Source organism: Strix aluco, chromosome Z (assembly GCF_031877795.1).
Source record: "Strix aluco isolate bStrAlu1 chromosome Z, bStrAlu1.hap1, whole genome shotgun sequence".
In the NCBI taxonomy this organism is placed as follows: domain Eukaryota; kingdom Metazoa; phylum Chordata; class Aves; order Strigiformes; family Strigidae; genus Strix; species Strix aluco.
In genome coordinates, this window is record NC_133971.1 from 7,577,603 (window position 1) to 7,605,336 (window position 27,734).

A 27,734-nucleotide genomic window follows, 5' to 3' on the forward strand; every position below is an offset into this window, starting at 1 on the left:
CCTTGACTTCTCCAGCACCAACCTGACTGCAGGTTTCAGGTTGCAACTATCAGTAGGATTTGCATTATTTAATGAATTATTTTTCATCTGGGGCTTTGAGGGTTATATCTACATCTGTCTGTCTATATGTGCTTTCTTTACTTAGTGAAATTTTTAAAAAATTGTTCTCTTTCACTCTCAGTTTAAAGATCATTGTAACCAAATCCCAATTCTGCAACCTCAGACCATAACTCTGAAATTCAGAGATTTTCAAGGGATGAGTTGGTCCCACAGCTTTGATTCTTCAGAAGGCTTCAGCTTGTTGCCAGGATCTTCCTGTCTTGGCATCATTGACAGATCTGGGTCCTATTTACTGCTGGTTACTGGCAAAATTCATGCTTTGTTTTATTTATTTCTTCCCAGCCTTGGTTTGGGTGTATGCAGGTGTGAGTCTTTGCCAGTTGCAGTTTGGAATAAGTGGCTACAGCCCATGCTGAAATTTTTATCTTCAGTTGAGCACATGGTCACTGTAAGTGTGAAACATAGATTTTGGCACACTGAATGCCTGCTCCTGGAGTTTAGTGATGTGGCTGTTGACCAGTCATGCACAGATGCTGCCTGCTAATGGTTACTCTCTCTTTCTCTCTCCTGTGCATACGCTATCTCTTCTGCAGTTTTAGGGATACTGTTGTATTTGCCTCACAGAAATGACTCTCCTCTGACTTTTGGCAAAGTGATAGTACCTCTCTGCTAGGCTATTTCCCCATCTACAGGAATGGTGCTTTGGGCCAACAGACCCTCTGGTTATGCCAAGGGTGTGACACATCTGATGTGGAGCCCTGTTTCAGCAGGAGGACATGTTCAGAAGTTGCAAGAAGTACAGCAAGACAAGCCACAAGAAGGCAGAGGCTAAAGTAATTCCTGCTCCAAACTTTGTACATGCGACAAATGTTATCCTGTCATTGCTGTTTTATGGCTGTTTTCTCTGTAGGTATATTTGGTCCCCTCAGGATGCCAGCAGGGACATGAATTACCTTCGTATATGCTTCTGCTGAATGTCAAATCAATATCATCCTGATCACTTTTGCTGTTTGTTCTCACAGTATGCTTACTGGTGTTCATTTTGCTACTTAGCTCAATTTTCGTTTTTCTTATTAATGCTATTTATCTAGTGCCACCTTTTATTTTATTTTATTTCTGAACTGTGTATGTCCAGACTGAGTAATTTATTTTGTGTACTATACAAGGTATTTGAGTCAGGCTTCCTGCACACAGGAAAGTGTACAGCAGCCCTTTGTAGTATATCTCAGGGCTGCTTCTGCACCACTTGTAGTAGTTCAATAATTAATTTAAACTTCTATTTCAGTGTGGAGGTTGGTGTCCGTGTTGAGGCGTATAACTGTGAAGAATGGATCAAGGACCAAGCACGGCACATTAACAGCGCGTTTCTCATTTTTAAAGCTGTAAATGACAAAGGAGAGCTGCTCACCTTCCCTAGAATCAAACCTACTACAAAGGTCAGCTGTCATTCTCAGGAGTAGGATGAATGCGTACATGAGATTATGTGGTCCAGCCCAGCACACTGCATGTCACACTGTAACCTTGCTGAGAAAGCAAGGACTAAACAGGGCTGTGCACTGAAATGCACCTTCTTGCAGAGGAGAAAACCTCTAAATGAAATGTTTGCCTTTGAGTGAGAGATTTGTCATTGTTAACTTCAGTCATCCAAAACTGAAAGGTGTAGTGGAGGATAGTCATCGTTAGAAGTTCTGTAGTTAATGGGCAGGGAAGAAGAATCTGCTTTTTACAGACTTTTGCACCTGTTTGTATCTGTCTTGTGCAATCTTTACTGACTAGAAGCCACCCAGACACCAAAAAACTGACTCAAGTGTTCAGTGAATAAAGTTATTTTTATAAACCCTTAACAAAGATGAGAAATAGAGTTAAGTCAATAAAGAAGTCTGTAGGAATCCCATGGCACAAGTGGGCTTTCTGGTTGCTTTGACATGGAGATCTCAGCATGCGTTTCCCTGAAAAGTGGTTCATGAAGCACTCAGAGCCATTTGAATACTATAGTTGAATTATTTGCTGTGATGTCACCTGTCATTAACCTTAATTCTCCAATTATGAGATTTTTAGAGAGCCAGTATAGACAGAAATTAAATGATTATTTAACATCAGTGAACTTACACTTCATAGGATGGCAACTGGACATATAAATCAAGGTGTCCTATGTATTAGGTGAGGCGGTAAGGTTCGCTACTGCCCATTACAGACTGTTCCAAAAGGAAAAGCAGACTCTTCTTCCAAAACCAAAAAAAAAGCCATAGCAGCTTAGCTTCTGTCAGAAAAACAGTGCTTCCCTTAAAGACCTCCCTAGAGAGCCATCCACAAGCTAAACATCAAGATAGAAACATGTAGACCCATTCCTTCAAAAGTCAAGCAAGCAAATCTGCGAAAATTTCTATGTGCTCAAGGTAGTTTAAACCTTTGGTGGTTGTTTGACTGGAAGTGACAGCTGGTATGACAGTGCTCTACAAAACAGGCAAGAGATGTCTTCAAAAAATATTGTGTAGTCTTTGGTTTAAAGAAGGCTGAGATGCACTAATCTGGAGATTCTTCTTATTCCAGAAGCTACATGTCAGCTCTTAAAAGCACAGAAAAATAAGTTTTTTCCAAAGTGACATACCCTTCAAGATAACAAGTCCTATTGACCTTTAATGCAGTTCGGTGTGGTGTATGCTCTTCAGCCACTTCTGTGCTTCCAAAAAAATCCACCCTGGCAGAGTAACAATAAGGGAAGGGAAAGACCTGCCACCTTGAGGGGCAGATCACATCCATTTGCACAGTGCTTTCTCTGTGTCCCAGATCCATGTGCAGTAGAATAGGGATTCTTCCATGCTTCCTTTGTGCTTTGAACATCAGATGATGATGAATTGGCTTAATAGTTTATTTGGTGGTTGGCACATTTAGAAAGAAGAGAATGTGTATGGTGCGCTGCCATTGATTTAGGACCCAAAAATTGCTAGGAGTATGCTACTGTGACACAACTTTTCTTTTGATTGTTTTTGCAAATTTGAGGGAATATTGTCAAGTCAGAAGTGAATCACTGAGTCAGGTTAATCTGGGGAAAGTCCAATGCACAGGGTACAATTCTTTATTTATTTGTAATGCAACTCTGGCATTTGCCCATCTATAAAAAAATGGGTTTTAGTTGTATTTTTTTTAGAGGGTGTCCTAAAATGATCAGATGTGTTACTGTCTGGCTTACTTTTTATAAAGGATGGCATGAGGCGATACCATGGAGCTATTGCCCGAAGGAGAGTTCGACTAGCCAGGTATTGTTGCATTACAAGGCGAACGTGATTTTGAAAACCTTATTTTTTAATATATGCTCTAAAAATGTGATCATTTGTTAATATTGTGGATGGGTGATTTGGGATCCTGCTGACTACACCCAATTTGTTGCAAATCCTGATTTAGGATCCTGCTGACTACACCTATTTGTCATGAATGGGAGATTTAGATCACTTAAAGAATCACCTTCAAAGGTATTAGCAAAAAGTGATTTGAATTTGTGAAAGTGCGACTTAACAAGGTTTGCTGGCAAGGTTCACTCTATTGCTTGCTACATGGAAGAAACATACAAAAGAAAATTGAGTTAGAATCAATCTAGAATGATTTACACAGAGACCAGAGATGCAAAAAGGTAAGGGAGACTCTCCCATTGAGTCACGAGGTTCAGAGTGGACCCCTTTGCTTTCTAAACTCCTTCTCAGAGAGGAGTCTGGGTTCAGCTAGATCTAGCCCTAGTCCCAGACTTGGACAATGGTTTATGTCTAATGGAATTAGCTACATGGATTTCATTAGTATTAACTCATCATGCTATCAGTCATTTACCAAGGATCTGTTGTGAATAAGAGGTCTCTTCGCCCTGGGTAAGGAAGGATCTCTTAGTCTCAGGTAAGGAGTCTCTTGAGAGGCGTCCCTGCTCAAGGGGAGAGTCGTCTGGTGTGCAGGTCAGTTGCCATCCAGGGAGAACTGGAATTGGGCTTATCCAAAGATCTGTCATTTATAAAAGGTCTCTGACTTGAGGAACAACCTTAAGAGGCATCCCAGCTCACAGGGAGATCACTGCCATGCAGCCATGCTGCCTAGCAGGGAGAGGTCAGAGAAGGCTTGCTTAGGTTGTCATATTTATGGGATAGAGTGGTTGGCCCATAGTCAGATTGCATACAATGGGAAAGGTATGCATGAGACTCCTTGTGCCCACAACTTTCTTTGTTCCTTGATAAATGAGTCTTGGAAAAACAACCCGCTGTTTATCTGTTAATCGCATGATCAGTGATCCAAGCTCATGTGCTCACTGGGTCACTCTATTCCTTTGTGGGTTTCTGTGGTGTGGTTTAGCCCCTGCCAGGGTCTGAGACCACGAGGCCGCTGCCCCTCCCCCACAAAGGGAGTGAAAATACAAAGCCCCAGGACTGAAATAAGGAAAGGTTTAATACAACAGTGCAATAGCAACACAACAAACAACAACAATAACAATAACAGTAATAGTGATAGCAATGAACAGAGCAAAATAGCTACCAAATACAGCAGTGAGAAGCAGGATGTACAAAACCACGAGTGCACCTGCACCGCGCTCCTGCGCCAGGAAAAATGTGACCTGCCAGGATGTGATGTCTGCATGGTATCTGAAGATACCCCCACTGCTGGGGAAACTTAACCCTATCCTGGTTAAACCAGGACAGTTTCCTATAGGAGTTCCTGGCCTGGCTACAGCTCAGGCCTTTACCTCCTTTGGAGCCTGTACCAAACTACTACAAATTTGGTTAAGGGGGGGTTGAGTGCATCCATCACAGTTAAGTAGTCAAAGTCGCCTCAAACATAACTATTATGTTTCTTAACTTTCCAAATAATTTTGCCTGAGTTGCACTGAAATTATTAGAGGCTGCTCATATCAGAAATACTTGGTTCTGTAGGTTATTTTGTTTCCCCATCTTTCTTGGCAAGAAAAAGGAGTTATTGCAAACCTGTCTTGCAACCAAAAAGTGATAAAATATTTGTAAAGTATTTAGAAGACACTTAAGCCTATAGAAGTGATTGTTTCTAGCATATCTAGAAGAAAGTGTAAAGAACTAATTCATGCTGTATTTTTCTTTGAACTTTGTTTTAGAAAATGTATGCTGTCTGCTAAAGAAGACAAACCTTCTGATCCCTGGGAGAGAAGCAACCAGGTAATCTGGGGATCATATCCTATTGTCTACTTACATTAAAAGTGATGTATCTGTACACTTTTTGGGTGTGTAAAACAGTTGTACAGACCATAACCATTTCCAGAGTGGACCTTCTGTACTTAAGTGGTACAACAGTCATGGAAGAATGGATAAATGTATAATAAGATGAATGGTTTTCTCCTTCTGAAAGAAGAGAGTGGATGCTTCACTATTGATTTAAATCTCATACAAAACATAAAAAATTTCTTTAAGATAGACTCTTTTTACAGGCGGTCCCTTAAGCAGCTGAGCTGTAAGATCTCCTACAGATTTATGTCCCAGTGTCACCAGGTTATAAAAAACTGAATTCTTCTGTAGAGGAATTAGTTTGTTGGTTTTTTCTTTCTTTATCCAGACACTGACTTTCTTAAAAATTGCTGTGAGGAGACCATTTAGTAAATGATAAAAGTGTGGGGAGAGACAGGGCAATGCCAACAGACAGATGAACAGTGAAATAGTGTAAACTTTGTTTCTATGGGAAGGAGAAGTGAAAACATATGTTCATTCCTAGACAGTCTGCATCAAGTGATACGTGTTTCTGGCTTGGACGTGCTAGGCCACAGACTGTGCCTGTGTCATGAAATGAATAGGGATGAACCTGAATTTAGGTGGATTTATAGACACCCTAAACGTTGTTTCAGTGTCAAATTTTTGTGGTTAATTTTTCATTGCTTTTAAGATCTCAGTGGCTCCCAGAAATTTTACCAGGTACCAAAAGTGATTTGCTGTTAATAGTGGCATTTCCACTGTCTGAAGCAGCATTTATTTTCTGAAAAACAATAAATATAAATATGCTCACAATGATAAAAATGGCTTGCTTAAGATTTATTTAATATTAAGTTAAAACCTGTCATTAAGGACTCTAAGGCTGTATTCTCTTTTTGCAGTGATTAAAGGAGAACTCCATCCACTGTAGTCAAGCATAAATAATGGATATATTTGCACTTTTTCTGCTCTGAGCCTGCTGTGTAAAGCAGATGTCAAGACAAACCACAGCTTGATAGCAATGAAGAGGTTAATTTTCCAGTAGATTTTAATTACTTAGGAGGAAGATGGACAAAACCATTAATTTAGTGGTCTGAGAGGTTACCTGTATTATATCTCTGGTGGTCACAGTTTTTCTGCACTGCTTTATAATTGGAGAAACCAAAAGTAGTATTTTGTTGTTGTTTAGTTAAGGTTGTTTTGCCAACAGCCATGTGAGCACATAATCTGGCTTTTGGAAGTATTTAATTCAGAAACTACTTGATTGTGTTTTCTGGAAGGAAAACACTTACAGGAAAATAGATATTTGCGATTGATAGAAAAAAAGCATCTCATTTCTGCAATGTTTAGTGAAATGTACCTTTACCCCTTCATTTTCAGAAATGTTTCTTGTGTTTCAGGCATATATGAGTTACAGCAATATAGCTGCACTGGCACATCTAGCAGCAAAACCAGGATGGGAAATAACCAGTACACTGAATGATGTAAGTGCATAATTGTGTAATAGCTACATGGCCACTTTAGTTATGTCTCACCATAAGAGGTGGGCAGAGAAAAGCATTGTTTTACATTTGTAAATAAATACATTGGCTAGGCAGTGTTTTGTTTTTACGGTGGCTAGGGCTGAAAACCAAAACTGCAGAGTTTCCCTGAAATGTTGCAAAGCAACCTCTGATTGTCTGGAGTGCTTTGCAACCTGGAAGTGCCATAGAGTTCTTCTAAGATGGTCTGAATGGGTTGTGAATGAACACAAGACTTGGGATCCCAGAAGGGCTGGCTTGCCAGCAACTGATCAGTTGTGCTTGCTGAGCAACACACAGGAGAGTGTAAAAACACAAACAGTTATCATCTCATTTGTGTGAGGCATTTACTTTGCCACAACTGACATGCTTCTGTGGTTTTGATAAATTGCTTGATTCCAGCAAAACACCAAACTAGAACATCTTTGTTTAGGCAGTGCTGTTGGGGCTTCTCATATCACTGTGATAAGCAAAATATGTGTGGCTGTCTGTAATACACTGCCTTTACCAGCTTTGCAGCATGGGAGATGTTTCTAAGTAGCAGTCATTAACTTGCGATGGTTCCAAATGGACACTGCCAGTGGGCAGGTGGCAGCAATTTATATACCGTATTTTTCAGTCTTTGTTTTCTCAGAAGACCACTTGACTTTTTCTATGCACGTTTTTCCTTTCAGCTATTTTTCTTTCTGCCCTTTTTCTATTTAAAAAGTACAAAAGCCCGAAAGCAAAGCACCTCTCTGTTCACTGACCAGTGTTATAAGCTCAGAATCAGTAAGGAATCTTGTGTAAACCAGTTTTAAGGTTGGAAGATGCTGTTAATAAAACCAGTAGCAAGATAATTTAGTTGGGAAAACTCAGTTTTAATCTAGTTGCAGTGCATATTTTCCAAACTATCGAGAGATATCTGTTAAGGTTTGGTTTCTGAAATATGGTTAGTCAGTCACTAACTTTAAGATTACTTTAAGATCATGTAGATTCAGAGATGTTTTGAGACAAGAAAAGACTGTTACAATCTTTTAGACTGACCTCCTGCATGTCACAGGCTATGAAACTTTACTTACTGATTCTTGCATCTAGTCAATAAGTTACTTGAGTAAGAGCATATATAAATCGTAAGGAATTCCAGTGATGGCAAAGTTGCCAGTTCCATGTGTAGGTTGTTCCAGTGGTTAATAACTTTCAGTAAACACTGTTGTGGCAAATAAATGACAGACAGCTCTCATGCTGGAAAAAGCAAGCTTAAACAATCAGACTGAATCATTGAGCGTTATTTTTCAAGCCTCTGCTAAGACTGTATTATTATCCATGTGAAACTTCCTTTCTGCATCCGCTGGGACTGCCACAATCTCAGTTTCTTTCTTAACACTAAATGCTTGAAACCTGTAATAGGACCAGCACCAAATGTTGTGAAGAAATTACTTCATACAAAAAACCCAAAACCCATGCACATTCTGATGACTGTCCTGGTTTTGGGTGGGATATAGTTAATTTTCTTAAGCTGGGAGGGGGCACAGCTGGAGTGCCGGACCTGGATTGGCCATTGGAATATTCCATATCATGTGAGGTTAGGCTCAGTATATAAAGGAGGTGGGTTCTCTCTCACTTCTGGTCTGCGATGGCGGGATCTTCCTTCTATTCTAGGATTGCTGGCCGAGGGCGGACTGCGTATTGGTCAGTGGGTGGTGAGCAGTGGCGTTGTGCATTACCCATTTGTACTTCCTATTACTGTTATTGTTTTGTTTTATTACAATTACTAAACTGTTTTTTATCTCAACCTAGAAGTCTCCCTTTATCCCTCCAATTTAAGCCCCATTCACCGGGCAGGGGGAGGGTGAGACAGTGGCTGTGTGGTGTTTGGCTGCCAGCCAAATTCAAACCATGACAATGACATTTTAAAACAGCATGATGTTATTTCTCTCTCAGCAAGCCACCAGGTACCTTCCAGTACTACTGGAGTCTGGAACTTTCTCCCCTTCTCGATATCTTAAAATAGTCTTGATAGTAAGATCTGCCTCTAAGCCACTTAGGCCTTATTTGGTGGCAAAACTTCAGTAGCTTTTTCTAGCTGTTCTTTCATCTAATCGAAGTACACGTCTTAAATCCAGCAAAATCTCAGGCAGGATGTAGGATGCAAATCACACTGATGCTGTCAATGGGTGGAGAGTAGCCATCCACTTCCATTGTTCTGGATATTTCTGCAGAATCTGGCAGAATCCTTAAAGATATTCCTTAAAGAAGTGTCAGGGATCCAGAGTAGCACACTACCTTTTTTTTGTCCAAAAGGATGTATGCAGTGAACAGTGGTAGCAAACCATACTTACGCAGGCCGCTTCACTTGCTGTGTACCATTCATTCCAGTAAGTCTTCTTACATATTTAGCATCTGCTTACAGGCACAAGGTAGGCTGCTGACAAAGTGTGGATGTCAGCAGTAGGCAGAGGGTACATTTGTGCTCATACGTGACTGTATGCTTACCTCTAAATTAACACACTAGGTGTATTAGATTTGCTCTTTGGTAAAGAAAGTGAGAGTGAAACTTGGACTGTACCTATACAGCTCCTCCAGTCAAATTCAGATGTGTGCTCGAATTCCTAAATGCTGGTATAGGTGCAGCTCCAAGGAAGGCTTTCTGCAAGCTCAAAACATTACATCATCTTTCCTTAAGCACTGCAGGCCAGCACATGCACATCTTGCAGGTCTTACGTTCTCTGCACTCTTGTACCAGGTCTTGATCCTTGTACAGTGGAGTAGGCACAGAACAACTACTCAGCCTTCTCTGATAGACACACATAGCAGCATCTCCAGTCAAACAGATCTCTTCAATGTCCGTGAAATGGTTTCTTGGGGAGAGGCTGAAAGAACAAGTAGTGGGAATCAGATAGTAGTACTGATCAGTGCTCTGCCTGAAGGCAGAGTACTGTGGGAAGGGAGACTGTCAAAGGCATTAGACTGAACTGTGTTTTAGAATTAAATATTCTGGTAGGTAGGTTTTGCAAAGCAGCATGTGCTTCTCTATATGCAGAGGATTTGTTCCTTTTCCCTGGAACTAGAATGACCCCAAGTTGATTGATGGTTTTTGAAGGTAGAAAGTGGCACTGTGAGATCTTTCACGTAGAGCCCCAAGACTTGTAGGCCTATAGTAGTAATCTAGCCTTGCCAATGTCCACTTAACAGCTGCACCTCCTACTTTGTTTTGTGATTTTTCAAGTCTAGAAGACTCCTAAGACAACATGATTTCTCTTCTGTGCCTTAGAGCAATATTGATCCATGCATCCTGTAGCTGGTTTCTAAAGCTTGTAAGCCTTTTGTTTTATGCCAAACTTTACTTCAGCAAGATGCTTGCTGGATTATGTTGGTTTTTTTTTTTTCTTATTCCAAAACGTGAAAATATGAAAACATACAAGATCTGTGTTGTTGAACAAATGCTCTGTTAACCAAAAGATTGTTAATTTTTGATATAGCAAAAAAAAGCAACAGAGATGACAAAGCTTATGAATATTGTATCACTTAGAAATGAAAATCTGTTAAAACTTTCCAGGATTTGAGAAGCCATTTAGCATATCAGATTAAAAATTGGGACTAATTCTAAGCACTCTCTTCTACCCATCTTCTTCCATTATACAGGGTTTATGGAACATGCCAAGCCCTTCTTTTGCAAGGATTGTATTATTCCTTTTGAATTCTCTGTGTGAGGCCTATGACTAGAAATAGACCCAAAATAAGACAAGATACTGCAACTGTGGGACAAGTAAGGCAAAACTATGTTTTGAAATAGTTTTTCAGTGTATCATCAAGTCCAGGTACTCTGCTTCACATACGGGAGAAGGAAAAAAAAGATATTTTGGAAAGAGAAGTGTTGAGTCATTTTAGGGGAAGGGGGCATAGGCCAGTGTGTGACTGATTTGCATAGACAAAGAGAGCTGAAGTGGCTGAACTCTTACTAACTAATTAAAGACAAGCTACCGGACTGACCATGTATCATATAAAACCATCCCTCTTAAAGCTCAGAAAGTGCTTTTGTAAAAAATCTGGTCCCTTGTGGATATCTGTAGATAAACTCTCCAAAGCTGCAATCTGCAGGATTGCTGGATATATTCCAAAATCCAGATGGCAGGGAGGGCAGTTGCTTGGTTGTCTTATTTTGATAAAAGTCTCACACATACTGCAGGGATGCTCATCTCTAGTATGGCCTCACTCCAGCTTGCTCCTGCTCACCAGAGCCACATCCAATGGATTCTGCTCTGTAGTTTCAAATTTCTGGAAAGCTTTAAGTAACCATCACCTGTAGATACTTTACATAAACCTACCTTAATAAAGTTTCTTCCGTACCTTCCTAATAAATTGTATGTTACTTTTCCCTGCTTTCCCATGTTTATGTCATATTTCTGTAACTCGACCTGGCTCAAGGGCTTAAAGGCTTGGGTTAAAAAAATGTTAAAATTCTAGACTAGTACTCACCTGCCCAGGTTTAAAAAGTCCAATCTCCTGTCACCAATCACTGATGCCAAATTCACAAAAAGAATTGCATGGGGTCCTCAGGCTGCCCCGTTAGTTTCTGGAGTCTCCTCTGTGAGGAGACTTTCTATAACAAGGCTGAGAAGAGCCTTTTACCTTCATTCCTAAGTGGACCTGCTGTTGTTTATGAAAGTGATGACATCTACATGGTCCTGACAAGAAGAAAAATACACTGAAATAACTCAGTTTTTTCCAAGGCACCTGCAGCGTGAAGGGTATTTAGAGACTCTGTATGCACAGTGTGAGAAGGTCATACGGGCCTCCTGCTCATCCAGTTCCACTCACAAGCTATTTCAGCTATCCCTAAACAGATGTAATTAAAACTGTGTGATGTCACTATGTTATCAGTGTACTTGATTTTACATTGTGCTGTATTTTAATGTTAAACTAATCTTGAATACTCATGTCTTGATGAGTCTTGTATGAGTTTTTAATGTAAAAATAATCTTGAGAACTCAGATGCCTTCCATCTGTCAGATATAGTTACATAGGTACTCCTGAGAAAATCTGCTTAAGTCCTAAATGTGTAACATTTGTAAGTGTTAAAATATTTATAGTAATAATTCTTTGGTTTTAATATGTTGTTCACTTTTTTCAGATAAAAATATGGACTCATGAGGAGGGTGACGTGTTGTCACTCAAAGTTGAAATGCAGGTGAAGATACCATCACATCTAGCTTTCTCCCTTTTGTCTGACTTCACATTGCGCCAACAATGGGACAAACATTTCTTGTAAGAAGTTACCTTTCTTTAAGACTGTTCGAATCCACTGACAACTAACCTTTTCGGATACAAATATTTTTTGAGATGTTGACACTTTTCTGCCTAATTAAGAAGGAATTGCTGTAAAAAGTTGACATTAAAGATTCATTAGTCAAAGTATGGATTGTTTTTTCTTACCTTAAAAATAAAATTTAATTTCTTCTTAGTCTGATTTTAAAACACAGTTGCTCTGGACTGTCAAGAGAGACAGCTGGGACAGAGCTTACCCTTTTCTAAAATGAACACAACTCCATGCCTAGACGTGTGTATCTTAAGAGGTTTAAGTTTAGTAAATTGCATATAATTTGAGGCAGATATATTGTGCGTGCTTTCTGTAAGAAGTAAGGCAAAGCTGTGCACTCCTTCATGTTTGTATTGTTCAGGACACTCTTGCTCAGCTTCATCGTACAGTCAATGTGAGAAAGCAAGAAATGGGGTTCTTCAAAATGCATATTTTAAGAAAAATAGCATCTTATAAAGTGTATCTGAATTGGAATGGGTTTCAGAATTGCTGTAAAGGTGTTTGAGTTTTTTTATTTACCTTATATGGTGTAGAAAAATGACTAGAGAGAATTGAGTTGATATGACACTGATTTGGTAAATACTCTCTTAAAGGAGAAACTTTTTTCAGTTAGTCATTCTCTTCTGAAAGATCAGAGAGTGAAAGTGGAAGCTTAGGGATATTTGAAAATGTACAATCTCTGCTGAATTTATGGCTTGGAACAAATGAAATCTGAAGAAATACTATGTTGATTTTCCATATCTACAGCCAAAAATCTCAGCTTTCTTACGACTACTGTGAAGCCTGATTGATTGGTCAAAATTGAATATCGGCTTAGCAGTGCTTATTGCTGAGGCAGTAGAAGCTGAAATTAAATAAATCAATTACTGCCAGTGTATAGGAAAATTCTGACTTTTTTTTTTTTGTAGTGAAAACTCAAGAGATAGTGATTAGTACTTCCAAGACAGTGAAAGAGTGTGTCCTACCCAGGTCCAAAGGGAGTAGAACACAACTTTGAATAAAATTTTACAAATGTTTCCTGACTGTCTGTCTTGTGGTGTGTCAGATGGACAATGTTTTCATTCAGGAAGCGTTTGGCTTGCAAGCTGATGTCATTCCAAACAGAAATCGACAGAATGCAAAAGATATGCCTTTAAGACATGGCTGTAGCACCTTGCAGCACTTTTTAACAATTCTGTGGGACAGAGAGGTGATGTCAGATGAGGTGTTGCAGAAAACCTCAATTTTTCACTCTTTCTTCCTCTCTCTTCCTTGCTGCCTGAGCATAAAAATTGTAGGCTTAATGTTAGGATGGAATATATGTTGGTACTATGCTTTTCATAAGAGATGCTATTGTGTACATCAGGGTCTGCATCTGCATATGTGTGGGTTAAATGTATTTGCAGAACTTGTGAAGTCCTACAGGCTGTGAATGAAGATGAGAAAATATATTATGTTACATCTCCACCCATCACTGGCCATAAACCCAGAGATTTTGTGATTCTTGTGTCTCAAAGGCAACCCTGTAAGCCAAGGTGAGTATACAATTTCAAGTTTAAAACTGTGAGCACTTTGGAGCCACAGTTTGATTACTGTTGACCTTTATCTGGGCCTGTCATTGGGTGGCAAAGATGACATTTTATTTTTTAAGAAAATTAGATTAGTAGCTGATTTAAAATACATTATGTTGCTGCTTGAGTTTGCACAACCAGATTTGTTTTGCGATGTGAAGGTGCAATGAAGTAAATTCAGAGCATCACAAATCTGTAGTGTAATCCAGTATTGCTTCTTTGATAGTGACTCATCAGGAGTGGTCCATCATGAGGGAAAATAGGCCAGAATTGCAAACAGGCATTCTGGAAAAAAACAGTGGAAAGCACATAACTGGTAGTTTGTCTGTTTGTTTTAAGTGACTTTATAATCCCATTCAATGTAATTCTGGAGATTTTCTGATTGAAGGAAGTACTTGGCATTTCTTGAAATCTCAGTGTGATGCTTTTTTTTTTTCTTTTTAATTTAAATTTTGCTACTGAATTTGGTTTGGAAAGTCCCTTGATCAGTTTAACATACATTGATTTTTTTTTTTTTTTTGTTAGATTTCCTTTTGTTCTTGCATAATGAAACATGGACAAACGGGAACATTTGGTCTATCATCGTTCTTTATTCTCAGTTTCTGTCTTATATGCAGTAATTCTTCATGCTGACAGAACACTGCTTCCAAAATGCCATATTCTGTAATGTGCTTACTTTTTTACCCCCACATCTGGGAACTGAATCATGTCTACCTTTCTGGGGCCACACTGTAAAGCCTCTTAGTAAGGGTTGCTCCCAGGCCCTGATTCTGTGAATGTGGGTCATGGAGAGCTGGATAAATTTTAAAAAGTGGGTGTTTTATGTGTGATTGTTCTGCAGCTTTCCACAGAACTCTTCTTGACTGGAATCTGTGACAAAGCCTTAATGAGACTCAAGAGGGCTGAATCTTTTAACATACATCTTTAAACATACAGGAGCTTGTTTGCCTTCATACAAAAATGACATCTTTGGTGTAGTTGTGCATACTCTAGTAATTTACATGTATCTTTTTTAACATCTCATTGAAGACATATTTGATTCTTCCCCTTGCCCTGCAGTGAACCCTACGTAGTAGCTGTAAAGTCAGTGACCCTCATGTCTATGCCACCTTCTTCAGAATATTGCAGAAGTGAAGTCCTTTGTGCCGGATTCCAGATCTACAGTGACTGCAACAGCTCCTGTACAGTGCGTAGTTCTGCAGACCTCAGCTGTGTCTCCTTTCCTGTAATATATACATGTGCACATAATCTTATCTGAGCTGACAGTCTAGAACAGTAACAGCAATACAACAAAAAAATCAGTCAGTTTACCCAGAGTTCAGTGTGGTTATTAAGACATTCTTTATTCCACAAAGTGCAATCTGTCTTGCCCAACTTTGGCCAACCTGAATGTTAGGAATGAAATCTAAACTAAGCACTGGAGATGGCCAGGCACCTCCAGAGTCATTCATTCAATCATAAAATACACTTCTAGAAGGTGTGCATTAAACTGGTCTTTGGTGGTGTCCATCTCACTTCACTGACTACAGAGGAAGTCCAAGAAATTAGTTCAGATTAAACACTTAAACTTTCATATGTCAGAAATTATGCAATATGAACCCCATCTCTGAACCAATGACAGTCTTCCTCTTTTGATTTTTCCCATGGGAAGGCTATAACTTTTAAGCAAATATATTTCTGAAAATATTCAGCAACTCTCAGTGGCTGGGATTCTTTCTTCAGGCAACAGCTTTGTTCATAAAGCACATATATTTAACAGGTTACACACAATGTTTCTTGCTGCACTGCTGTGTACATTTACCTACAGATGCTTGAGGACCTGTCAGTAGTGAGGACACTGAGATCACTAACGTAAAAAAGGCATGTCTCTTTTTGCTAATTATTGTCTTCAGTTTCAGAAGCACTATGTGTTTCCATTAGCATCCATAAAAACTTTGATACTCATCTAGGCTGCAAAAAATTGCTAACTATTGCAATCCATAGGCTTTTTTGTTTCATTTATTTTTGTTTGAACAGGTGTGTTACTTCAATCAAGTGACATCAGGTGTTATGCCGTACTTAGCTGCAAATCTCACTGGCTCATCAAAATCCATTGAAGACACTGCTTTGGAATGTATAAAGTTCTTAGAGCTGAAAGGCAGCAAGTATTGAAGTTAAAAACAGATTTCTGAAGAGACCTCTAAAGATTATCAAGCAGTACTGGTTTAAATTCCTGCATGCATGTTGATCATTTTTCTACAGGTTAGTTACAGTGGATCATGTAGCCAATATTGGGCTTGAGCCTGAGAATATCCAGTACAAACATTTTCTATCAAATTAAGATTAGGCTTTAGGGTCCAATTTTTAAATTTAAAACACTAAGGGACAGATACTGCTCTAGATTGCATTAATGAATGGAGGCAGAACTTGGCCCAGCAGAATTGTAGCTCATGGGACTATTTCACTATTTTGATGTTATATTGAATGTAATGGCAGTCAGTTTTAAATCAGTAAATGCCCTGTGTAATTTGTGGAGAAGTGGGGCTGCTAAGTAGCTTATCCAGTGCTCTGACCTGGTTGTCTAAGTTCTTGCGCAGCCACTATATATAACTTGATTATACCCCATATAACTTAGTGTTTGCTAATATTTGTATTTTAATTGTTAATGCTTGTAGTTTATCTGTGAATTCCAATAAATTGTGTTTCTGAGGTTATAAATCCATTGCAAATTTTATTAGGGTATCTCTGAAATGGCATCAGATGCTCCAGAAAGACTGCTTTGTAGTGATGATGGGGGCTGTTGGCCTCTTACAAAGTGCCATGACCTCCCGCTGGCAAGTTCTATGCAAGACTGTTTTGCTAGTGTTGAATAAATGCAGAACAGTAAGACTCTTGGATCCGCTCCCTCACAGATGAAAAGGGAGAATGGTTTCAGAGGTTTTATTGTGCTGCATCTACTTCATTTTCTGCTCTTATTTTTGCTCAAAAGAGCCTTGTTCAGGAAAACAAGTATGATCATCAGCAGTCAGATTGTAACATGAATGTGGGGGTGTTAAGAGAATCAAAGCATGTGAACTGTAGCAGTGGCATTTTATCTTCCTGTAGTCTCACCCTTGGTAGAGCAAGAGCTCTAGGGCTCTGGTCCAGTTCCCACTTAAACAATATCTTCAATTTAACCCATAACCAAATCAAAGCTTTCATCAGTGATTTATAGGTTACAGCATGCCTGCACATTTTGGACGGGGTACGTCTACCAGGTGCAGCAGAAGAGACACCACCTGGAGTTCTGGAAGCCCTGTGGGTACACCAGCACTGTGACACACCTGGCCTCTCAACAAGACTAGTTTACCTTGGGTATGGCCTTGAACCAAAGCACCAGTGAAATCAGCTGCCACCTTCTACGTCTAGCAAAGGCTGGCCTCTGTGTGCCGCGCAACACAGGGATACCTTTGCACTAGGAATAAAATAACTAAAGCAGGTCCTGGTCTTTGGCTCTGGAGAAGAGACTACAGATCCAGATCCTGATTTTGGATGATCATTTTTCTCATGTGGGTAAGGTGCAACGCCTCATCCTACGGGCTGAGGACGGCAGCCACAGGGCAGCCCCCTCCCAGCATGAAAACCTCTGAGGCCCTGCTTGCCTCCTCCCAGCTCAGCTGGAGGTGGAAGGGTCTGGGCCCCCTCCGTGGCCCAGGAGCTCAGCTCTGCGAGTCCTGCCCACACTTGCTGGGTGCAGATGATGGCAGACAAGCTCTTGGATGGGCAGGTAAGTCTCTGCGGTCCCAATTTTTAGTGAGCAGAGACACCTAATGTTCAGCTCTAAATACATGCACAACACATCGGAGACAAGGAGCCCCATGCTGCCTGCACCAAGAATTTCTTATCAGCTTCCTATGCAGCACGTTTTATAACTTGCCTTTAGAGACACTTACACCCTGAGCTCAGTGGGGCTACTGCAAGGGCTATCTGGAGAACATTTTTTGGCATTTTTGAAATATTAGCGTTCTGCTGAGCTCAGGCCTATGAGAGGTTCTGCCCTGAGCCCCCAACCCTGGGACCTTGGCCCTTGTAGTGCAAAGCACCTTCCAGATGCAGCCACGACACATCTTTGGAGGGGGCCTAGGAGGAGAGTGTCTTTTTGACATAGACCAAGGATTGTATTTTACCAACCTCTGTGCAACTTCTAAGACAAGAAAATTCAGGTTTCTGGTGTACAAACTTTGTTTAAACTCAATTATTTGCCTAACTTCTGAATTTATCTGTGGGTACAACGCAACTTTACATGCAGCACCTTTTACAATAGCTTTTCAAACAGCTTTCTTCAACTACACATACCTTCATGAAATCATCTAAAAAGAGATTAGTGGGTGCATTTAACAAGTAGTTTTGTCCAACAGTTATTACTGAAAATTGCTTACATGTGCAGCTGCTTTAGAGCACAGTGCAAGCATTTTTTCCTCAGCAGTCACTGAAGCAGAGGACAAGAGGGAGTCCCATGCAAGCACGTGTGATTACCTGGAAACAGCTGCTGCCTTTATACTGAAATTCTCAGAGAGACCCTACCCTGTGATTTTCTAAGTCTGAAGAAGGCCGTTATTTCTTCTCAGGGGAGAAGAGAGCAGTAGTCAGGTGTAGGAGGCCAACAAGTGGTTTTTTAGTGCAAGATGGATCAAAGGAACAGGTACAAAACTCAAGGTTTCACCTTGTGATGCCACTAGGGTCACTGACCCCCAAAGGAGCACGACAAGGACTGAAGGGGCTCAGGTGCACAAGCTGGACACCAGCACGCCCCGCTTGAGCTCCAACATTCTGAGAACAAAGATTAATCACTGCTGCTTGCGGGACTTCTTTTGCCACAGCTGCCCTCTCAGTCATCCTGGTTTTAGCAGTCCCTCTCGGCAAGCAGAAGGGACAGCAATCAGCTGTGGGAAGGGAACCATGAATTATCTTTTCCTCCAACTGACGTGTCGTACACCACGTAACTCGGTGTCTGTCAAAGGGACACTTCTGCCTCAGACTGCAGTAGCACAACTGGGCAGCCACGTCTTGCTCGGAGCCATGGGCCCGCAGCAGCCATTTCCTCGGGAGGAGAGGCCGTGCTCTGAAACCACAGCTCGCACTCCACACCGTCTACAACAACCCCTTACCTGGGAAGTGTCAGTACCACTGTGCAGGGCTTCAAGTTCCTATGGGTAAAAGGTCATGGCACAATACCAGAGTTTTTAAAGACAGGAAATTACCTAAACAGATGCTTTTTAAACAATATACTTATTCATGTGATAGAAACACTTTTTAAGGTGGAAAGAACGTGTTGCAAAATGTCCACATTAAAGTGATACTGCTTTGAGCTTTAGCCTAATTAAAACTGTGTAATTAATCCTTGATTTCATTCACATCCACTCCTCTTTCCCATTTAAACGTGTGCTCTGATTATTATAAACTGAGTACACATACCCTATCTTAGTCAACTTAATGTGCCTTTGTAGCCAGAGCAGAACCAAGGAACCCTAAAATAAGAGCTCCAACTATTGCATTCTTTAGCAGCATTTTATTAAAAATAATTAACATGTACAAATATAAAATATATCCACACGATTAAATTCCTGTACTTGATTTCTGCTGTAACAAAACTATGTTCCAACCCTACGGTTTCGGTGGCTGGTCCTAAGCACCTCAAAACCCAGTCCTGAGCTCCGGTCTGTGCTCCGGTGTTCCTTCTGTGTCCTCACCCAGCTGTTGTATGGATCCTTAGGACATTTATTGAAAGGGTAAATTAATTCTTTAGAAGCAACAGCTTCACCACTGTGCATCTTTCCCTCAAGGAGCGTTGCTTATTACTGCGTAAGGCAAGCTGAAGTGTTTAGGAGGCACATTTAAGATTTCTGGGGCACTGAAGTACTGTACTCATCCGATGACAACCAGAGCTGTGGCAGAGGACACAGAAGCCCGACGTGGCAGGCACACAGGTCAACGCCATGCGGCGCAGCGAGGGGAGCACACCGTGGAGACACAGCACAGCACCTGCCCAGACGCTGCCCCGGCGCCCGTTCAGCACAAAGTGCTGCCTGTGAGATGAGCTCGAGGTGCGCCGCTGCAGTAACGCCCTGCTTCCTGGTCACCCCAGGAGGGATGATCCACAGTGAAGGCCAACCATGGCTGGCTGCACAGGCTGAGTACTACGCACAGTATTTGGAGAGCTGTTGCAGGAACTTCGTTTTGAGTCGGTTTCATAACTTTTTCTAAGGCTGTAGTTTTTCAGGCTGCAGTCTTCATTTAAAAATAAATAAGTCTGTCATTAAGCAGGCACGTGTGAGACAAAGCAAAGCTTACTCCCAACTCACCAAGGGATAGAAACACTGAAGATTTTTAAGCACTTTCCTTGAAAAAAGTAAAGAAACTAAGCAAGATGCTCACTTGCTCTCCAACTCTTGTCAGGTGTATTTCACCACAGGTATCAGAGGAAGGGCATGATTCTATCAGTGAACAAATATTCAAACATGCATAAACGATCAGGTTAATGCATGTACACATTCTACCTGACCTACCATGAGCAGCAGGAATTGCACCCCCCAGCTCTACACGCCATAGAGTTTACCAAATAACTTCGCCACAAAACTGCTCAAGCTGGCACATACAGAGCAAAAAACCAATTCTTTCTAAAAGGATTAGGCAAAACAAGCCAAAACCCAGTAAGACTCTTTAGAAAACACTCACAATCCCTTTCAGAGAAATAGAAAAATGCTCTTAGTAAGATCAGTGTGATTGTGTTCATCTCTGACAAGTAAAAGCAGCACTTATAAGGTAACAATACCAACCACCGAGATCCAGTGGTCATAAACCCCCTGATAAAATGCACGTGCCCTGTTTGGTTACTGCAACCAGAACCCTGTTACAAGAAGCGGCCAGTTTCCCTCTTCAGGGGGCTGGCAGTGAGAGGGAATGTGAATCAGAGGGAATGGACGTATAAAATTTCCACTTTCTGTATTTAAGTTGATCCCAGCTTTTCAGTCAACCGGGTGAGCTTGGGAGGCAAACTGGAAAAATGAGGGGGGACAAAAAAATTTAGCAGCAGCAGTTTGCTTGATTTTCTGGAACCAGCAATCCACTTGGTGTAGTCACTACTCTGGAGTGAAGCAGTGCAGGCTAACAGTGGTTTAGAGCCAAGAGGCCTTCAAAAAGTAACGACTTTGGGTACTTTAACTTTTGGTTTTTGCAGCTTTGGTGTTTCTGTAATTTCTTCATAATCTGCGCTCATTCCAGTGGCCCATCGCCCAACTGTAACCTGATCTGCAGAGTGAGAGACAAGAGATTATGGAAAGGCTAAGCATTACTGTTTGATCAAACTTTTGCATTTGAGGAAGACTTGGCCCACAAAGGCCTGTCATTAATTCACCACAGATCTGTGCGTTTAGTTGTAGCTCTGAAACCAACTTTCCTTACACAAATTTCTTTTCAAATTGTGTTCTGTAAACTCCTTTTCTTCCCCCATGCAGATTGTCAAGGTTCAGAAATCATTGCTACGTGTTTTTTTCCTATTTGTCTGTCCAAAGAAACATCCAGGGAGTATGCAGATGATACATTAGCTCTCACACAAGTCTAAATAACTCTTACAATGAACACTTCAGAGTATGTCAAGCATCTCTGGATATACAGGAAAGACCTTCTCTGTTGCACAGATGAGAAAACTAAGCCTGAAGAGGCACAACAGAGCAAAATCTACATTTCTCAACTCACATCCCTGCATACAGTCAACATCATCCTTCTGCTCTTTAAACACAATTAGACCAATTCACACCCCTTTCCCAGAGAAAACACCATTAATCACCCGATAGTTCTTTTCTGAATGACAATCTAATTTTGAGAGTGACAAATCAAATTATAACAAGAATAACACACAGATATACCAGTGTTTACTTGGAATAACTTCTGTATATTAAAACAGACTAAATACATCTAACCTAGAGAAATTACAAGCTGTAGTGCCTAAACTTCTTTGTCAGCTATCAGCATCTTCCTGTAGTCTGAAAGTACTTTGCACGATGCAAACTGATTCAAAGAATACTACAATTCCTACTAACAGTGTCACGGTTCCAATTAATTCAACTATTTGTAACCAGCAATACTAGTTTTGAAGCACTGGCGTAAAGACTAAGATGTCCCTTGGGAAATTAAATAGCAGTTGTCAATCTTCATTATGGACATAAAACTTCTCAAAAAAAGGCAGAAAAAAATTCCAGTTCTGCTTCACATATAATTCAGAACCCCACTGCGAGAGAGCAGAAAGACTTGCTGCGTTGGACTGCCCTAACAACTGAAGACTGACGTGTCCTGGGAACAGCTGGCCCAGCTTTGAGCAGTGCCCTTCCCCACAAATGTTTCTTTTCTCCTACAGCACCTGTATGGGTTTTTGATTTACAAAGCATTAACCACACAGAGGTAGTATGCCATAAAAGTGGCGTGTGGAAATCCAAAAAGGGCTACGTTACAGGCTTTCAACTCAGCAGTCATCTGAGCAGGCACTGCCCTACAACCAGCTACAGTTGATGAGTCTGGGGAAATTTTAAAGTCTTTTCCTATCAGAAACTTCTGTCATACCAGTTAAGAATCATTCTCACTTGTTCTAAACTAGCAAAGCAGCACACGTCTAGAATGTTACATATGGTCTTGCACGCAACAATATCATATATGTAAGATCAGATACACAAAATGGCTAAAGTATAGGCCTCTATTGCCTATTTCTTACATAAATTCCACTAAAGTGGCATATATTATTAACCCAAAAGTTGTATAAGTCAGGCAAACAAAGTAGAAAAATGCACAAAAATGTCACCACTTCAGTAACAGAATCATTCTTCAAACCCTTGTTTGATGCTTTTGCATTCCTTAGCACAGGTTTTTTTTGTATATAATTTAATTTTTCCACCCACAAAGATAACTGAAGAACACATAAGTAAGCAGATTATCTGGTGAATCCCCCTGGACAAACCTCCTGTCTCCTCTTTCTCTTGAATGACTTGAACACTTGCCTGCACATGCAGCTTTTACAAGCTGCCAGCACCATCACCCTGCAGCCGACATTACATCCAGTTCCAGCACTTCACCCAGAAATCACTAAAAGAAGAAACCAGTTCTGTCCTACAGCTGTTAAGTTGTGAACAGAAGCATAAATACTGGCTAATGAATATATACATTAGCTCATGTTATCTTCAGAAACCCACAACCTAGATTTTTTTAACAGAAAGCTCAGGTTTTCCATTGCAACTTAATGCCTCCTCCACATACCCCTTAATTTAAGGCTCATTCCCAAAGGAAGGTCACATTTACTATTTGCAAGTTCTCTTCTCAAAGCCTTTCTTCCCTGACCAAAGTCAGGCAAAGCAGTAAATAAGCATTACTCAACTGTGCACTCTCTGCATCTCACCTGCATTCTGTTTTTCCGGACAGTCTTTTCTGAAGTGCTCCACAGAGCCGCAAAGTCTGCAGCCACCACCTGTTAAGGGAGACAGTTGTTACTCATCTGGGTAAAAAAACCACAAACATAACAAAAACCCCAAACTCTTGCTCTTGTGTGTATCTTGAAAAATCTTGCTCTGCTTAACTGTAGTGACAATCTGTAAGTAAGATAAAGAAATGTCCCTACAGACAGGTCTGCACTCCCTGGCACAATAATATTCTGTTTTATAACATCGTGGAGCAGATATGCAGCCAGCCTTGGAAGCCTGCAAACACAGCTTCTTCTGTCTCTGTGTCTCACAGACAGAGCTGTTTGCAATCACACTGTGCTGTAAAGCATCACATACTACAAATTCCAGTCACCACACACTGAATATTTCTGACTTGTTGGAAAGCTCTCTTTCTGAGAAACAAGCTGAACTCTGCTGAAATTCATATTCAGAGGAAATTCTGAAATTAATAGGAGTTCCTGAGGCAGGTAATCCAACTGCAGGTACTGAGATATGAAATATAAATTCTACTCATAATCCAAACATTGAAAGTAAAATGATTTTTCTATCAATTTAACCGTGCTGTAAGATCACCCTTTTGAGTTTGCCAGACCTCAGGTTTGTACTGGGAGACAGAATGCTATTTGTTAGTGCCAACAGAGAAATCAGGCAGAGCAGAACATAAGTGCAGTCTTCAAACTTAGATCACATTTTTCATTACAGTCACTTAAACTGAACACATCCTCTTTCTAGTGAGAGCCCTTTTTTTGTGTGAACACCTCTCAAAGTCTTAAGCTATATATGACAGTATGTTTTTACTTTGCTATATGTGCATTTAAATACACAGACTTGCATACATGCATCCTATTACGATTTTGTTTCTTTGTGTGCCTCTTGATACTGCAAGCACAATCAAGTTCTTGTACTTTGCATCTCATCTTGTTCAACACTAAGCTTACAATTAAAACAGAAATCCCTGGGCAATCAGTATTAACAATGAATTCCCCAGAATTAATCTGCTTTTACCAATAGCAAGAGAGATTTAGAAATTCCTTTCAGTCAGATCCTCGTTCACTTGCAATGTTACTTTGTTCCACATCAGGTAAGTATGAAAAATATGGTTTGGTTTTAGTAAATCAGTACACTTACCTTCTGCATACAATCCCTTGGGATTATCTGGACATGACCTTGACAGATGACCCATCTCACCACAGATGAAACATTTCGCATATGGAAATGCCCCTGCAAAATCCCATACAGTTTATGATCCACATTAAAAACTTTTTAAAGTCACAGATAGCTGTGAACACACCATAATGACAATATTTTACTACACTATTATACTATAAAAACTGTACTGTCTCTTAGACTGTTAGGTTGTTCTAATATTGAATTCCTTTAACCATATTAACCTACCTCCTCAGAACAGTTAAATTACTAAGCCACAAAGCTTGTATTTCAGTACTCAGAAAACTCAGACCAGAGCATCTCAAAATACAAATTTCTGAGACATACCAGCTGCTGGATCTATTTTTGCTTTGCATTTGCTGATGTCGTGTTCTGTGGATCCGCACCGGTAACAGATTCCTGTACCCATATCTTGACTTTCAAGTACTGCAGGGCAATCAGCAACACCATGGCCAGGTTCTCTACAGTGGAAACATACCTTTGAAAATAAAAATTCTGTTAATACGCATTTTCATAGACAGTTCACTTAGCAAAACACATCACTTGTAAGTGACATTACTGAAGAATTCACTCACTTCTATTACCTGATAATCACCTAGACTTTTACTAGACCACTATTTCTCTTGGCTGAAACCCTGAGGGTACTGTATGTGTTTCTACTGTTGAGATTTGAGGTTACTCTACCATAAAAAGACAAGATTCTGTGAATTGCACTCAAAGACCTGAAAATCCCAGTCTAATAAGGCCTTCCAGAATTTCAGAAGCCAAACATATCAAGGGATTTTCTCCTCAGGGAAAAATAGCTAGACAAGAGACACTGTACCCTGTCACAAAATAACTGTCAGTGGTCTGTGCCATTAAGTCATATTATTATGGTTCTTTTCTCCTTTTACCAACAATGCACTGTACAGGGTGTTCACTCATTGACAACTGAGTGCCCTGGATGAGCAAAGACAATCGATTTTAACTATAACATAGTTCCGCAAGCTCTTAAGGTACTACTGCAGTAAGTGCTTAGGTAAATATAAGCAATGTTGCACCAGTCCTATAATTTACTCATGAAGAACTCGGGTATCTCAGATTAATTAGTAGTAACTCTCTTTACTATGTTCCCAGATTACACTCAGCACAAATCTATGCTGAATGTGTAAGTCTGTGCTGGGATAACTGCTTTTAGAGTCTTATTGAAGTCTGATGGAGGTCTCACTTCAATTCTCAAGCTGAAGACAGTGCCAAAAGAGGCCCCAAAAGAGCAGGAACATTGTAGTCATGAATTACATATAGAAATGCAGAAATGCACTGAATTATTTTCACCCAGGAGACAAGAGGGGCTGGGAATTTAACAAAGGGTAGCACGAACAACGCTGAACCAGAAGAGCCATACGAAAGGCTAAGACTTAGGCTGAAATTCATTGTTTGCTTCAAAGTTGAGATATTCAAGTTCACTTTATTAACTTGAAATGTCACTTAGCACATGCTACACTTCCACGAGTTACGGCACTCGGCCTCCTCAATGAACCACCCCCTGGCAGCATCAGCAGAGAATAAGGAATATGCGTTTTCTCCACAGAGCTTTTCCCAAGTTTTTAAAGAAGCTACCAGGGACAGGCAAATACCCACGACTCAAGGCAAAACGCACCATGGCATTTTTCTTCACTTCTTGCCTCTTCAGCCTCCTATCCTCCCGCCGCTTGTCCTTCCTCAAGGCCACCGCGACCTCCTTCTCCAACGCCGCGCTGTCTGCTTCGGCCACCTCGCCTCCCCGCGAGCTCTGCCGCAGGTACGCCGCAAACCCGTTAACGTCCTCGTTCAGATAGTCCTTCTTCTTTTTGTTCTTCTTCTTCCTCTTCTCTTGCTCCTTCTTCAGGGAGAGAGGGCCTGAGCGGCCCTCCCGTCCCCGGGGACCGCTCGCCATCTCCTCCCAGGGGGTCGCATCCAGCGCCTTCCCGCCGGCAGCGCCGTTTCGGCGGGCCCATCGGGTCATGGCAGGGCCGGCAGCGGCCCGGACAGCTCCTGAAGAGACCCACAGGTGAAGAGGGGGGCCCGCAGAGCCCCTCGCCCGCGGGGGAGCACAGCGCAGCCCGCGCTCCCTCAGGCCGCCCAACACGGGGCGCGGCCGACTCGCGCGCCCTGTGCACCCTTGAGACGCCCCCCACTCCGCTCCCTGGCTTTCGCCCTCTCTCGCCCCCGCCCGGCCCCTCGCCCGCCTCCCACGGCGGCGGCGCTGCCGGGGCGGCTCACCGAGCCCCCGCGGCCCGTCCCGAGAGGGGGAGGCCGGAGGCGGCGGAGGGGCCCGGCCGGAAGGGCCCGCCGAGACGCCGCTCACCCGAGTCCGCCGAGGCAGTAGAGATGCCCTCACAGAGCGGCCCGGCCCGCCCCGCCGCGCGCCGGAAGTGGAGCGGGGGCCCCGTGGCCGCCGATGGGGCGGGCGGCCCAGCGGGGCGATGACGTCACTTCCGCCCTTTCCGGCTCCGCCCCCGACGCCATCTTGTAGGCGGGAGAGGAGGGGCGGGGGCAGCGCGGCGGGGCCGCTCTCACTGGCCGCTCTCACTCAGGAGCGAGGTGGAGTTGTCACCTCCGGGCCGGCCCCGCCGCGAGCGCGTGGAGGAGGCCGCTGGCGCCTCCTGCGGGGACCGGCCCACGGCCGCGCTGCCCCCCGGAGCGGTTCTCTGCCTCTCCCAGAAGCCGCAGCGCGCCTGTGGGGTGACGATGTTCCCCTGCTGCTTAATTGTGCGGCCGACATGGGGTGTTTCCGTGGTGTTCCCGCCGGCCAGCTCACAGTAACGTGTGTAGGGCTGTTCTCTGTATGGCCTCATTGAAGGGATGCGCCCCTAGAGTCAGCGTGCCTCGTCGGTTTGTGAAGGCACTTTCAAAAGACTAACCCTCTTCCAGAGAAGTTTTAACTTTGTTATTGTAGGGGTAGAAGGACTGTGGGACGTAGCCCTTTGCAGGCACCCTGTGCCTCCCTGGGAGCAGCCGGAGGAGTCGGGGAATCACAAGGGGTGGTGGGAGCTGCTGCCCGTGTGCAAGGACCTTTCCTTCTTTGCCTTCTTCAAGGTGGAGTGGGTGAATGGGCACAGCAGCTAGTGTCTGCTGAGTTCCTGTATCCCAGTATAGGGGAGCACCATGACGTGCCATGCCCCAGTCACAGCGCAGGGTGACACTGCTGGGGTGCCACAGAGATAACAAGGAAGGGGAGGCTGCAGAGGCTGGGGCACTGATTTGGCTGCTTGTCAAGTGTGGGGGACACAAGTCCTAACCTTGCAGCCGTGACCTGTGCTGACTCCTCCCTGGGAGAGCTGCACTGTCACAGTTTTGACACTAGCATACTTCACAGTTTTATACCAGACTTTTCACAGATAGGGAGAAGTGCTGATGCAGCTACACCAGTTTAAATGCTCATATTGTTCAGTAAAGTCAGTCTCGTTTAAGTGGGGTTTATCCTTCACCAAGAGCAATGCTGGGTCACCAAAGTGGTCCCTACCCCCATGGTGCAGCAGTGAAGCTGATAG

General features: G+C 42.1%; 2 protein-coding genes across 7 annotated transcripts in view; one reads left to right on the forward strand and one right to left on the reverse strand.

The window, feature by feature from the left end:
• ACOT12 (acyl-CoA thioesterase 12) overlaps window positions 1-16,309 on the forward strand; it is a 33,030-nt gene extending 16,721 nt beyond the window's left edge. The window contains exons 8-16 of one of the 3 annotated variants that reach the window (XM_074812608.1): window positions 753-893; window positions 1,346-1,496; window positions 3,262-3,317; window positions 5,159-5,219; window positions 6,644-6,727; window positions 11,877-12,010; window positions 13,448-13,576; window positions 14,672-14,798; window positions 15,629-16,309. In XM_074812608.1, coding sequence (XP_074668709.1) covers window positions 753-893; window positions 1,346-1,496; window positions 3,262-3,317; window positions 5,159-5,219; window positions 6,644-6,727; window positions 11,877-12,010; window positions 13,448-13,576; window positions 14,672-14,798; window positions 15,629-15,763 — 1,018 coding nt within the window. In that variant the 3' untranslated portion in view covers window positions 15,764-16,309. The remainder of the gene's footprint in view (window positions 1-752; window positions 894-1,345; window positions 1,497-3,261; window positions 3,318-5,158; window positions 5,220-6,643; window positions 6,728-11,876; window positions 12,011-13,447; window positions 13,577-14,671; window positions 14,799-15,628) is intronic. The other 2 variants (XM_074812610.1, XM_074812609.1) reach the window with 2 other exon arrangements.
• On the reverse strand, window positions 14,700-26,670 carry ZCCHC9 (zinc finger CCHC-type containing 9). Of its 4 annotated transcripts, XR_012621653.1 has the most exons (7): window positions 26,549-26,670; window positions 25,862-26,235; window positions 24,550-24,700; window positions 24,184-24,276; window positions 23,013-23,081; window positions 22,618-22,702; window positions 20,757-20,878 (listed from the first exon to the last, which is right to left on the reverse strand). XR_012621653.1 is itself a non-coding variant. In XM_074812613.1 (6 exons), the coding sequence occupies exons 2-6, from the start codon at window positions 26,204-26,206 to the stop codon at window positions 14,771-14,773; spliced, it is 723 nt and encodes a 240-aa protein (XP_074668714.1). In that variant the 5' UTR covers window positions 26,207-26,235; window positions 26,549-26,670; the 3' UTR covers window positions 14,700-14,770. The 4 variants fall into 4 exon arrangements, 3 of the variants coding, with proteins under 3 accessions (XP_074668714.1, XP_074668712.1, XP_074668713.1); XM_074812613.1 differs by lacking the exons at window positions 20,757-20,878; window positions 22,618-22,702 and adding an exon at window positions 14,700-14,835; XM_074812611.1 differs by lacking the exon at window positions 22,618-22,702 and having other exon boundaries at window positions 19,125-20,878.
• Between the last annotated feature and the right edge of the window lie 1,064 nt (window positions 26,671-27,734).